At 51.8% G+C, this 13,627-nt stretch overlaps 1 protein-coding gene across 6 annotated transcripts in view; it reads right to left on the reverse strand.

The window, feature by feature from the left end:
- The window catches only part of LOC146860521 (ras-related and estrogen-regulated growth inhibitor-like protein A), an 86,632-nt gene that overhangs the window by 7,223 nt on the left and 65,782 nt on the right, over positions 1-13,627 (reverse strand). For all 6 annotated transcript variants that reach the window (XR_014978826.1, XM_085644432.1, XM_085644433.1 and 3 more), the window contains one exon: positions 2,170-2,246. Coding sequence is in view for 5 of the 6 variants with exons in the window: in XM_085644432.1 (XP_085500558.1) it covers positions 2,170-2,246 (77 nt within the window). In the remaining variant the exon portion in view is untranslated. The remainder of the gene's footprint in view (positions 1-2,169; positions 2,247-13,627) is intronic.

The raw sequence follows: 13,627 nt of genomic DNA on the forward strand, positions 1-13,627 counted from the left end.
ATTAGGATCCCTTCAACTACCCCTATATGTGTTAAAGGTAGAGACCCCAGGTGTACACAACAGAGCCAATAGCCTAGATTTTGATATACCTCCAAAGTATATATTGATAACTGAACCAGCCACCCACTTCCACCTCTAATTCTCAGGACTACAGCCCTCCTAATTGTCATCTTGATAGTGTGTTCACCAGTCAAATGCTCTGAAATCAGGGAGGGGAAAGATGGAAAGGGGCTGGTCATAAAACTGTGTATTGTATAACTGCTGAGTGGGGAACTGGATGGGTGCATTCGTCGGTCGGAGACGTCTTCCACTTCTGTACCTTTACGAAGAGCAGGAAACATCCCTAAACCTGCCACAGAAGTAAACTGCAGCTTCTACTGGACAAGCATTCCACTTCTCAGAGCTAAAAGGACACAGCAGCTTCTAACTGTTTAATGGCCTCTTCAGACACTAGTCATGTTGGCAACACCAGGTAATGCTGAAAGTTGCTGTCTTGCACGATGAGAAGTGGGCTGATGTCTGTGGTCAGCAGATTCTACCAGTTTTACGCCAGAAACCTTCTGGTGTATGGTGTAACAGCCACAGACAAGCCGTGGAAATTCCGGGCATAGCCAGACAGAGACGAGTGACCTTTCGACGACTAACTTTCATTTGCAGCGTGAAACCTCAAACCCAGCTTTAGCAGCTGCAGCGGGGTAGAGTTCTTCATGGGCCTCTTATGTCTGCAGCTTGCAGACATAGGCTCATTATTAACGCGAATGGGTGAGAGGGTAAGTGAGTGAAAGGATGCATGGGTGTGAGTGAAAGGACGATGGCTGGATGATAGCTGGATGAATGAGTAAAAGGGTGGATGGTTAGATAGCTGGGTAAATGAGTGAAAGAATGGATGTAAGAATTGAGGAGTGAAAAAATGGATGTATGAGTAAAAGAATGGATGAATGAGTGAAAGAGCCTATGGATGAGTGAAAGGATAGATGGCTGAGTGAAAGGATGGATGAATGAGTGGAAGAGTAAATGGCTGGTTGAGTGAAAGAGTGGATGGGTGAGTGAAAGTGTGAATGTCTGAATGAAAGGAAAGATAGATGGATGAGCGGCTGGATGGATAGTTAAGTGAAAGGGAGGATAGATGGATGGATGAGTAAAAGGGTAGATAAATAGATTGACAAAAGGATGGATGGATGAGTGATTGGATGGATGGATATGCTTGGAGATATATGGATAGGTTTGGACAGGGACGCTGTGAAACCCCCACTTTAGCGGCTGCAGTGGGGGGGGGGAGTTCTTGATGGGCCTCTTCTTTCTGCAACTTGGCAAATAAAGGCTTATAATTAACATTAAAGGGTGAGTGAGTGGATGGATGAATGGATAGATGGGGGAGTGAAAGGGTGGATGAATAGATGGATGAATAAGTGAAAGGATGGATGAGTGGAAGAATGGTGGATGATTGAAAAGGGTGATGGATTGATGAATGGACCAGTCATGGACTGGTGTACATGAGTGCAGGCCTAAGTAAAATTAAGTGATGGAGCAATAAGGTCAGGGCTGGCTCTTTATATAATCATACAAACATCCCTAAACCCAAAGGAGACGCATAATGAGGGACGATTACGAATAGCTGGAAAAGATACTTGGAGGTGACGGCTTAGGCCCGATGCAGCCATGAGAAAAGCTTCCTCTAGACATGAGCAATGTTTCCACTTATGGAGTCCACCCTTCAGAAGAATAGAGAGGCGATGGAGACAGAGCAGGGACAGCCCACCAGGATGAAGCAAACTGTACAAGTCTTGTGACTATATACCTCAAGAATCTTTATATGTGAAAAACAGGGTTAAGGGGACAGGCTTATGATGTAGTTACATTCCAACATGGCACAGACACTGAAACAGGTCAGCATTATTCACGGTAATACCTGTCGTGGAGATAGAGGTCACAGCATCAAGTGGGGGCTCAGGAGTAACGCTAGAACATATGTGTCCACAGAGAGTGGAGAATGCACTGCACGGTCTTATGTAAAAAGAGACAGAAACAATAAAGGCAAGATCATTCAGAAAGGAGAAAGAGGCCGTGCAGTGTCGGAGCCTGAAGAGCTGGCAGGCACTGGCAGGCTGTAAGGGCGAGGCAGCTCTCCACGGTGCCAGCCAGGCTCGAGGTTTCTGTGAATTTATTTACCTGTGCATACGGAAAATCCCAGATGTTAAACAAGACTTCTCTCCCCTCTACGGTAACACTGTGGCTGTATATCGACTCTGGAAGGGAGGAAAGAATCAACAACGTAAACATTTCTGACGTGTTTTCTACATTATTCTTTTAAATGGCTGCATGAATCATTCTCCGTTTAAGTGCAACATAAATAGCCCTGGTTAATGCCAAGGTTCCAACGCAAACGCCTCCAGCCTGCTATTCAGCATGCGCCCAAGCCATGCCTCGCAGCAGCCAGGAGGCCGCGTGCCACATGCGGTGAATATTTCCTTGAATGCACCTGAATGACATCTAGAGAGAGGTTGGACGCCCTTTGTGCTCGCGCGTCACGTGCAGAGTGCCGCGGCCGTGGACAAAGTTAGAAAGGCATCTGGAGAGCGTGCCAGGTATTGGGCACAGCGCGCGCGGGTTTTATGATGCCAGCGCTGATTATTAATAGCTAGGCGCGGGATTAGCGCTTGCTGGGCACAAAAAAACAAAACATGGTGTCAGGAGCGCGAGGTCATGTCTAATATTAGCTCAGAGCAACTGCAATGGTTCTTCCTCCATATTCCCTGGAGAAACTCAGTTGTGCTTAATAAATCATGCGGGCAGCGAGTCTTTTGCTGAGCACGGTTTCTGAAATCATAAAATGGAATATTCCGAGAACAAACTGAGAGGCAATAGTCCTGCTTCAAACTGAGTTTGCAGCTTCCAAGCAGGGGTCTGAACATGAAGAGCCAAATGTGTCTATAGTGGTAGGTAGAGGCCTATAGTCTACGTCACCCCTATGAATTCCAAATCCCAATATATCGTACATTCAATCAACCTCATTTGGGCTCTGATGATGAGTTAGGCGGCGAGGAATTACCGCGTGGAATTCCACTCTCCCTAATCCAGAGTGAACCCTTGTCCCGGGTGTTGGAAAACTGGACCCAGTTTGATAGGGCCCCACACAAAAGCCACCTTATACATTTACCTCCTGCACTGAACAGGTGGCAAATGGACTTCCTTCTCATGCAAGTGATAAATGTACGTATTAAGCCCCACGAAAATAGTTTTACGACTGGTACCTCCAGTTCCACACAGTAATTCCCCATTCCTAGAAGTTCCATTAACGATTGCACGTATTAGTGATGCGTTACCGCAAAGTAACACCTACTATAGGCAAAAGATTGGTGGTGCAGAAATGGTAAACCATGCTGTACAGTGCATACAGTATTAGTATCTATCAAAATGCATGTGTAATCCTTTTCGTTGGTGACACGACGCGAGCAGTGCAGCAGTGCAGAGCGAAGCAGTGCGGAGCAAGCAGAGGAGCGGAGGAGAGGTGACCCACCTAGGTGTCCCAGGCATACCAACTGGCATCTGAATCAGCTACCCGAAAAGGTGGGCGGCGGCGGCGCTTTGGTTAGTTGGGAAGCTGCAGCACAACGACAGCCCACAGCAGCCCTCCCCAGTACTCGCAGACTTGCGAAACCGCCTCAGACGCACCTCAGAAGCAACTTCACCCAGGAGAGCAGAGAACAGCGAGCGCGACCGCCATTAGACGCAGCCGCTGAGTGCGAGCCCGGTGAGCCCGCGGAGGTGGCCAAACTAGGTTGGGTGCAGCCTACGGGCCACCGGTGTGCCCCGCTCGACTTTGCCCTGCTTGTTCTGCCAGCAGCCTCAAAGCACCAGGGCTAGCGGGAGCAGCAGCAGGAGGTGAAGGTGGAGGCGGAGGGCGTAAGGCCGTAGGTGGTCAGCTCAGAGGAGGCAGTCTATCCACCCTTCCTGCCCCACCCAAAAGTCCTGCGCCTCTCATGGGGGGTTGGGGGGAGCCGAGCACGGCGAGGTCTGCCCCCCGGGCAGATTGGGAGGGGGAGGGGCTGCCCGGCGAGCGGCCATTTTGAGGCTTTGGGCTACATTAGGACTAGCCCAATTTTACCCCAATTTTGGCCGTTTAGCCCAAAAGGGTATTTAGTTAGTTTTCGCGCTTTCCCAGCCACCATTTTAGGTTTACCGACCTGGTGGCTGGGAGCGCTGTGGTAGTGAGGTTTTTTGTCAGGGTACATTGGTAGTTGAGGCAGGTGCGTTGTGCTAGTTAGCTGAAGCATTATTTGTTCGTTATGGCTGGTGAGGATTATTGTGTTTTGGAGGCGGTGAGGTTCTTGAGCGAGGCCGGCCTGCTGGATCTTCTGATGCCGGAGGCCTCCTCTGCCACGCTCCCGGTGAGGCGCGCGTTAACCGGGGTGGGGGCCGCCATCGCGGCTTGATCGCCCCCCCGGAAGGCCGGGAAGGTGAAGGTTAAGGTGAGTTCTCGGGGCAGCGCGGATGTCAGGAGCGCGGCCCCGGAGGTTGTGGCGGTTTCGAGGGAGGGGGCGGGAGTCGGGAATGCCAAGAGTTTGCGTGTCGGTTTTACCCGGCGGGGGAGCGTAGCAGGCTCCTACGTGAGGAGAGCGGACCCGAGGGCAGTTTTGTCCAGGAGACAGGGAGTGGGAAAACTGGGAGGGGCCAGGCATTTGCGAGGGGAGGGAGAACAGATGAAGGGGAGCTATCAAGATCCCCAGGGAGGGTGTAGGGCTGGGAGAGGCGGCAGGGGGTCCAGCCAGGAGATTCCCGGGCAGTTTGTTGGGAGTGGGGGTGCAGGAGAGGAGGCGCAGGCGGGTGATTGGTGGAGTGTGGCAAGGTCTTTGCAAGCAGAGCAGGGGGATGGGGCTGTGGAGGGGGAGGTTTCCCCTTTGTTGATTGAGTAGGACAGGAGTGAGAGACTATTTTTTCATCGTGGGCAGAGGGCATTTCAGGGGCGCATGGGGACGGTGAGCTGGAGGGGTTCAGTCAAGGGGGGGGTCCGATGTTTTGGGAAGAGGGGTCATGGATTTCTCTGCAACGGGTAGTAGCTGGGGGATGCTGGCGGAGTCCGAGCAGGTTCAAGGGGACGAGGAGGTGGGCCGAGTGGTTTGGGGGGACAGGGTGCAGCTGGTTTGGAGTGGAGTGATAGGGAAGGGGATGGGGGGACGCGGCGGAGGTGGTGGATCTTAGGGTGGTGGGGCGGGCATGGGTAGCTAGAACTTTAGGGGCCGCAAGTAAGAGGGGTTGGGATGGGAGAGAGAAGAGAGGTAGGCCCAGCACACCAGACCATACTTTTTTGTTTCAGGCGGTGGAGCAACGCGCAGAGCATCGCGGGGTGCCAGACTTGGAGCGGCCCATTGGCACCAAGGAGAAGGGAGGGTGGAGCCTCGGGTTGCGTACCCAGTACCGACGGGGGATCCCGTTGCGGCTGGCATAAGTAGGCCCAGGACGGGCTCGCCGGCCCCAACACCCACAGGCTCCCAACGTCCCGGGGGACAACACCGAAGATGGAGCGCCGAGGAGGAAGATTTCAGTTTTTCTAGAAGGGTGCGTTCTGCGCCACCAGCGGGGAGCGCTGGGGGTGCTAGGCAGGAGGAGTTGGATTACGAGGAGGATAGTATGGAGGAGGGAGAAGTGCGGGATGTTGAAGATGGGGGTGAGGGGGGGGCCGAGTAATGTTGTACATAGTATTTTACAGGTGTCACGACGCCAGGCGTAGCCCACGGGTCGAACATCGCGTTGGAAGGAGCGGTCGGCCCCTTTGCCAGGACGCAGGGTGGAACGGCGGACGGAGTCCTTGGCGCCAGGTAAACGGTCATCGCACTTGCGTCCTTTTATGGTGTCGGTGGGTGTGGGTGGACCTGACAGGGAGAAGGGGCAGGAGGTAGGTTAAACAAGGGTGCTTATGTGGTGGATGTTGGGGTAGGAACGGAGGACTCAGGTAAGGGAGCAGTGGAATGCACAAGTAAGACGTCCATAGACATGGGAGGCGGAACGGACAAGAAGGTGACGGTTGAGATTCAGACAGGGGAGGTTGAGACTAAATTGGAGAGTAAAAAGGTGAAAATTAATCGGTTGCCATACATGGGTGTTACAAAGCCCTTGGGCGCTCATCTAATGTTGTCTACCAAAGAACATATATGGAAGGGGGAATATGTTGAACTGCTTAAACTCCTCCACAGAGAAGTGCGGGCAAAGGAGGGCTCTAAAGAGGAAGAATTTGAGTTGGCAAAACGGCCCAAGGTGCCGTTGATGATTGAGAATTGGACGGCGGCGTTTCTCATTTATGACAGCGTTTATTGCGAAAAATACCCTGAAAGGTCTGTGGCCCTGTTTAAATACATGGATGTGATCAGGAAGGCTCAGATTAAGGGGGGCAGGTATGCATGGGCGCAATACGATGAGGAGTTCCGGGCACGCATGGCGTGGGACCCCGAGGCTAAATGGGGGGAGCTTGATACAGATTTGTGGCAACACACTATGGGTTTAGCTGGGTCTGGGAAAACCATTTTTACGGCCAGCGGGCTCCCGCTCGTTTATCAGCCCTTTCGAGGAGGCCCCACCCGAGGGGCGGTGGGGGGAGCAGGCAGGGGACAGCCAGGGGCGAAAGGTGCTTGCTGGGATTATAACAAGGGTTTGTGCACCCAGGAATACTGCTGTTTCTGGCACGATTGCTCAGGGTGCGGAGGACGGCACGTGCTGGTCAATTGTTGGGGCGGCCAGGGTCAGCAGCAAGGGTCACAGCAGTGGCAGGCAGGAGGGTTTAAGTTGGGGGGTCAGCAGCAGCAGCAGCAGTTGGGAGGGGGGCGAGGATCTAAGGGGCCTGGGCCAAAGGGCTCGTACTCCGGTTAACATAGTCAATTTGGTGGCAGCCTTACAGGGGTATCTTGATGTGGAGGCTGCTGAGTGTTTGAGATTGGGTTTTTTGGAGGGTTTCAGACTGGGGTAAGTTGGACCGAGGACGAGACGGCGGGCAGATAATTTGAAATCGGCGAAAGAGCACTCTCAAGTAGTGCAAGAAAAGCTGGATAAGGCAGTGCGTGAGGGCCGCATGGCAAGTCCCTTTCAGGAGTGGCCTTTACCAAATTTGATTGTGTCACCCATGGGAGTGGTGCCTAAAAAAGAGCAGGGTCAGTTTCGTCTCATTCAACATTTGTCGTGGCCTGATGGAGGTTCGGTGAATGATTTCATCAAAAGAGCGGGAGGCCACGGTGTCCTATTCATCTGTTGATGTAGCCATGTCACTAGTAGTGACCGCGGGCGCAACAGCAATGATGGTAAAGTGTGACATAAAGTCGGCTTTCCGGCTGCTTCCAGTACACCCAGATGACTGGGATCTTTTGGGCATCCAGTTTGGCGGTCACTGGTACGTGGACAAGGCATTGCCGGTGGGCTGTTCTATGTCATGCGCACTTTTTAAGTGTTTCAGCGCGTTCCTACAAAGGTTCTTTACGGAACGGACGGGTCCCCAAGGAGTTACACACTACCTGGATGACTTCTTTTTTGTTGGCACCTCAGGCTCCGTGGACTGCCAGACGGCTCTGGATAGTTTCAATGAGATCATGAGAGAAATGAGCGTGCCGTTGGCACCGGAGAAGACTATGGGACCCTGCATGACCCTGTTCTTCTTAGGGATTGAATTGGACTCACAGTTGATGGAGGCACGCCTTCCGACAGACAAAAAGCAGCAAATGTTGGGGCTGCTGGCAACAATGTTGGCAAAACATAAGGTCACGGTGAAAGAAATTCAAGTACTGCTGGGTCACCTCAATTTCGCCTGTCGGGTGGTGAGAGTTGGGAGGACTTTTTGTAGGCGACTGTGCAGGGCACTGGCCGGGCAGAGGCCTCCGCATCATCATGTACGTCTATCAGTGGGGGTGCGGGAGGACATGAGGATGTGGCAGTTTTTCTTGCAACATTTCAATGGCATACCCTTGATGAGGGAAGCAGACATGTTGTGGGATGTCCAGATTTTTTCGGACGCGGCGGTGAGCACAGGTTTTGGTTTTTACTGGCAAGGGAGGTGGTGTGCGGAGCACTGGCCCCAGGAGTGGTTGGATGGGGGCAGGAGCATAGCCTTTTTGGAGTTTTTCCCTCTGGTGGTGGCAATCACATTATGGGGTGAACTCTTGGCGCACAAGAAAATAACCTTCAGAATTGACAACATGATGGTGGTGCACATTGTGAATTGCCAGCCTGCCCGGGATGAACAGGTCCTGAAACTGTTGAGGGGTTTTGTGTTGGGATGCTTGAAGCATGATATCGCTTTTTGCGCAGTGCATGTGCCAGGTGTGGACAATGACATTGCGGATGCTTTGTCTCGTTCACAGTGGGGGAGATTCCGTGGGCTCGCCAAGGACGTGGACAGGACCCCGACCAGAATGCCGCAGCATTTATGGTACGTAGGCAACACAGGATGTTGCAACTGGTTTTAGGTTCTTTGGCTCGTTCCACGAAAGCGGCGTATCGGACAGCATGGGAGGAATTTTTACGCTCTGACGCTAGGCGGCGGGACTCTTTGGCGGCTAGACAGGAAGATGTGATTCAGTTTATTTTGGATTTGGTTGAGAAGGGTCTTACGAGGGTCACGATAGCTGGTGGGGATTGCGTTCATCGGGAAATTATTGTGGGGCTACGCACCCTCCGCGGGGGAACTTGGGACGCGCATGTTGGAAGGTTGGGCCCGTGAATGCGGCCGCGCAACCCGGGTGGGGAATCCTCTGTCGTGGGAGCTTTTGGAGAGGGTGCTTGGGGTGTTACCTGGGACTTGTTTTGACGAAGTGGAAGTTGGCCTTTTTTCCACACTGATGTCCTGGAAGTTTTTCGGGGCCTTTCGGGTTTCTGAGTTGTTGGGAACCAGAACTGATCAGGGGCTGTCTTGGAGGGAGGTGTCTTTCAGTACAGATAGGGTCAACATATGGCTGAGAAAATCAAAGATGGATCAGAGGGGAGGGGGAAAATGGGGATGCTTCACAGGCTTGCCCTTATCAGTGGGGTTTGAGGTGGAAGTCCTTCTCGGGGGATTTGGGGGGTTTGGTCTTCAGGCATGGGGACGGACTGGTGTGAAAGCCTCGCAGCTTTTAGCAGTACTGCGGAAAGCGCTAGGTAGGCTGGGGATTGAGGTAAAAGATTTTGGGACGCATTCTTTTCGGATTTGGGCAGCGTCGAAAGCAAGCAATAGAGGCTGGGGATGAGGGGACATCATGAGGTTGGGTAGGTGGTCTTCTGACTGCTACCGGCGTTATGTGCGCAGCGTACCTGGGGGGTTATAGCACGGTATTCCTGTTTTCTTGTTGTTCATTTATGTTTTTCGTTTCAGGTTCGGTGATAGGTCCCCTCGCCAGGGAGATGTCCATTTGGATTGTCGGACATTCTTTTGTGAAGCGAGCGCAACTCCAGGCCCGCTCCAGCTATTTTGGGGAGAGTTTGGGGTTTAATAAAGAACTGTTTACTGTGTGTTGGCGGGGCAGGGGTGGTATGCGTTGGAAGGAGTTGCTGCAAGTTCTCAACGGGATTTTGGTGGCTGGTAGGTGCCCTGATGTTTTGGTACTTCGTGCTTTGGGAAGAACGAAATGGTAAGAGAAACGGGCCTGGCACTTATGAGATGTATGAAGCGGGACTTGGCTTTGATTAAGGGTCAGTGGTCCGGTTGTGCAATTGTTTGGACGGAATTTGTTCCTCGCAGGGTTTGGAGAGGGGCGGTTAACCAGGGTGTGGTGGACAAGGCCCGGCGTAAGCTGAATACGGAGATGGTGAGATTTTGTCGTCAGTCGGGGATTTTCAGGATTGCGCACAAAGATATTAGGCATGACACGCCGGGGTCCATCTATCCCGGCTGGGTATGGACTTGTATTTATTGGAATTGAGGGAAGTGTTGTCCAGATTGCTGGGCGTCCATAGACATTGAAAGGGGGGAGGGGTTGTTGGGGGGGGCAGAAAAAGGGGTAGGCGGCGTCTTCGCCTACCCTCCCGCCTTTTCCTGGGTGACGGGGGGTGGTTGACAGTTGGCCGGGAATTGGCTGTAGTTTTTTGTTATATGATGGTAGTTTGTGAGCAGGAGCAGGGAAAGGGTAACCAAGTAGGATAAGTTTAGATTAGAGGGTGGTTAGTTACAGTAGCACAAAGGCAGGTAGGGATTAGGGTCAGGGGAGATTAGGATTTGTAAATGCTAGATTGTGTAGGATTGTGTAATATTATTGTTATGGAAAGTTATGTTGTATTTTGTGGGGTGGGGGATCTGATGTGGGATTCGTAGGGGTGGGGGGGGGGACAAGGGGTCAGGAAATTCATGTATAGTGAGGTTTTCGTTTTGGAAGGCAGTTGCCAAGGTGATGAAATTGTGATATGCACCTGTTTCAATAAAGCGGCCTTTTACACATACAGAAAATTGGTCTTGTGTTTGCTTGCCACCCTCCCTCCCAATTTCTAATTTCCCCTCATTTCCTCTGCCTCTGCTACCAGCATCCTCACCAACCACCACCAGCCTCAACCAGCCTCTACCGGCCACCCGTAGCCACTCGCCATCAACTTACTACAAACCCGATCTCGCTCCGAGCACGTGCCTGCCACTAACTTCAGTGCTAGAAGCCCTAAAAGGACGAATACAAGAATATAGTAGCCACATAGCAGCACTCAACCCTCCAGCCTGCTGTGGCCCATCAAGTCCTGCATGAGGTGCAGCCTTCAACTGAACTCTTCAACTTCAGGGTTTACAATTTAGGACACAGACTCATCTAAAAGTGAAGCACTATAAAGCTGCACTCATTGTCCGACGAGCACGAGCACGAAGCACAAAGGCAGGAGACAGAGCACGGAGTCAGCCAAAGCAGACGTGCGGAGCAATTCGGCCAACCTGGGGGAGAGTTCCATCACCCCCCCCCACTTGGCTCCCGGGCAGCCCCCGGTACTGGCCAAACCTGCCAAGCCACGAAGTCTTGCGCCCGACAAACAAGTATTAAAGCGGGGGGTAACCACCCGCGGCCCCACCACTCGCAGATAGCAGGCCCTCATCGGGCATTCTTTAAAACCGCCCTATTTCCCTCCCATTTACCCCCCGCCCCCGGAGGGGCAGGGGCACCCAGGAATGCGGTCAGGGAAAACCAGAGGCAAGGCCTCATCAAAAGAAAAGCACAAGGCTAAGGAGGAACTCACGGCAGCCGCCACCCTCACTGCCACAGACATCCCCAGTAAGCTCCCCTTAGCACACGGCTCACTAAGCAAAGAAGAACTGGATTCGCCGCGTGAGTCGGGAGCCTCAACAGACTCAAAAGATGTAATCCCACCACCGGCAAGTGCCGAGCTAACAGTAACACCAAAAAAACCTACAGCGCCGACTCCGGACGCTAAGTGGAAAGGCAGTGCCAAAGCTCCATCCATGGCCTCAACCAGGCCCTACTCAGGTCTAAGCACCAGCAAACGGGCCCTGATTACCGACTTTTTAAAAGTCGCCATTAAATCCAGTACGGAAAACCAACACTGCAATGACTCCAAGATCCTGAAAGCAAGTAACCAAACTAATCCCATCACAGCTCCTGCAAGTGAGGCTCCTGCGAGCCCCTTAAGTGATAGAATCACCACAAGCTGTGAGAGCGAAAGGAGTGGACCCCTGGCACTTCAGGCCAAGGGCTGGGCAGTCTCGCCCAAAGTAATTAGTGCAGTCTCAAGACTTCAAACTTTAGCACTAAAAGCTCTCCACCTGCCGGACCTTAATCAAAGGCCTAAGCCCCTATTCATTGAGGCACAAATTCATCATCATCAGCCTTCCCCAGTTCCTTCCTGCCAGCAGACACTACTTTCAATCTCACCTGGTACCCACGGCCTTGAAGGACCCAAGGAAGGTGCCTCTACCCACCAGTCGATCATAAGCATCATGAGTCCATTTGGCAATTTGACCATGCCATCAGGAGCCCAACACCCTGAAGCGCAAGAGTCCACCAACATTAACACAAACAGCAGTGACAAGCCCGACCTATAGCCGTATTCGTTGGAAGCAGAACAACACAAAGGCCAGAATTTCAGCCAGGCCAAACTGAAGGAGGAGTCGTTTTCTCCATTCGAAAAGCACAGAACTACCCCCTTCGACGCCCTCCTTTCAAAAAAAGGACTTAAAAAAAAGGATCTACCCAGCTGGACATGGGGCTGCCTGAGCGACTCTCTTCCAGCACGCCTAAGCTATAGGGAACACCACACTCAGGCACCCCCAGCAGAATCCAGCTGTTCTCCAACATCTTTAGTTTGGCCACTCCTGCTAAAACCATGGACACAATTGGCAAAGCTATGACCTACCATGCAGACAAACTAGATACCCAAGTAGACCTCTTAAACATTCTAGCAATTCACATCCAGGGGGGGTTGAACAGAAACTGCACAGCTTCAATGAGATGATCACGAAGGTGCAGCGAGACCGCGAAACAACATATCAAACGTGCCACTGCCATTGTACTCAAACTATTGACAAACTAGCTGCAGTTCCAACATTACTGACAGACCTTTTGGATACAAACAGGGAAGCCCTAATAAAAACCGCCTCTCAAGCCGGGAAAGATCACGAGGCAGCATGGGAAAAGGAAATGGCATGTTCCTGCCCCACGGGGGGACAAACTACAGGTGGTATGGGAACTACCCCAGCACTAGCACAGGCCAATTCACCTGAACTCACTGCAGTAAGCGTCTGCGACAATTTAAACATTTTGGCCTCCCAATCATCCGACCATAGTGAGCAGTCAGCAGGAAGGCCTTCTAAAGAAACCAAGCCACTAACCAAGCGGGAGAGAAAACGCCTTAGAAAAGCGAGAAAAAGTAAACAATCAAGACAGTCAATCAACGCAACCCCTGCCAAACCTGAACAAGGCAGGAAACAAAGCGAAAAAGACGAGGCTTCGAATACCCCGGAGGCTATAAGAAACAAGGAAATTTCGACTGTCTCATCCATCCCACCCACCACATTTAGTAGCCCAAACTACACCACAAAGAAACAACCGTCGCCAGGAAAATTATACTGTTTATTTAAACCCCTGACCAGGAAAGAGAAACAACATTCAAAAATCTCGGCTCCACAAACTGCGAAACTTATACCCCCATCAAGGACTGATACGAAATAAACAGGCATAACCTGTCCCCGTGAGGTCAACTTGGCCAAGGACAATGCTAGGAAAGATAGCCGCAACTTTGTCACAATCCACAACCATAGCCCGGGAAGCAATTACGCCACCCACGCAAGGGTCAACGAAATCTACATTCAAAAGAATACTAACGTCTCCTCGAATCCACCTTTCACGTACTCAGCGCCCACAGGAGCCACCAAAGAAATGGAAAGGGGTGCTGATTATGTGTCGCAGCGTGACCCCTTCTTACACAATAAAAAACTGGACTTTTTTCCCCACTAAGTTTCAAGGGAAGGGAACACCATGACATTCTTAATAGACGTGTTCTGCTTAAACTCTTCAAAGCTCTCCCCCCCTTGAGCCACATTAACACCAGTGACATTGACAGTATAGAATTCAAACAGAACCCAAATTCCATGAAATTTCAAGAAATAACTACAGCCACGTTTGTAGACTCCCTTCTTACTGAGCAAATCTGGCAGCAGAGGGACCCACTTGCAAAGTGGGGCATCAAA

Source organism: Triturus cristatus, chromosome 3_1, assembly GCF_964204655.1.
Source record: "Triturus cristatus chromosome 3_1, aTriCri1.1, whole genome shotgun sequence".
NCBI classification, from domain to species: domain Eukaryota; kingdom Metazoa; phylum Chordata; class Amphibia; order Caudata; family Salamandridae; genus Triturus; species Triturus cristatus.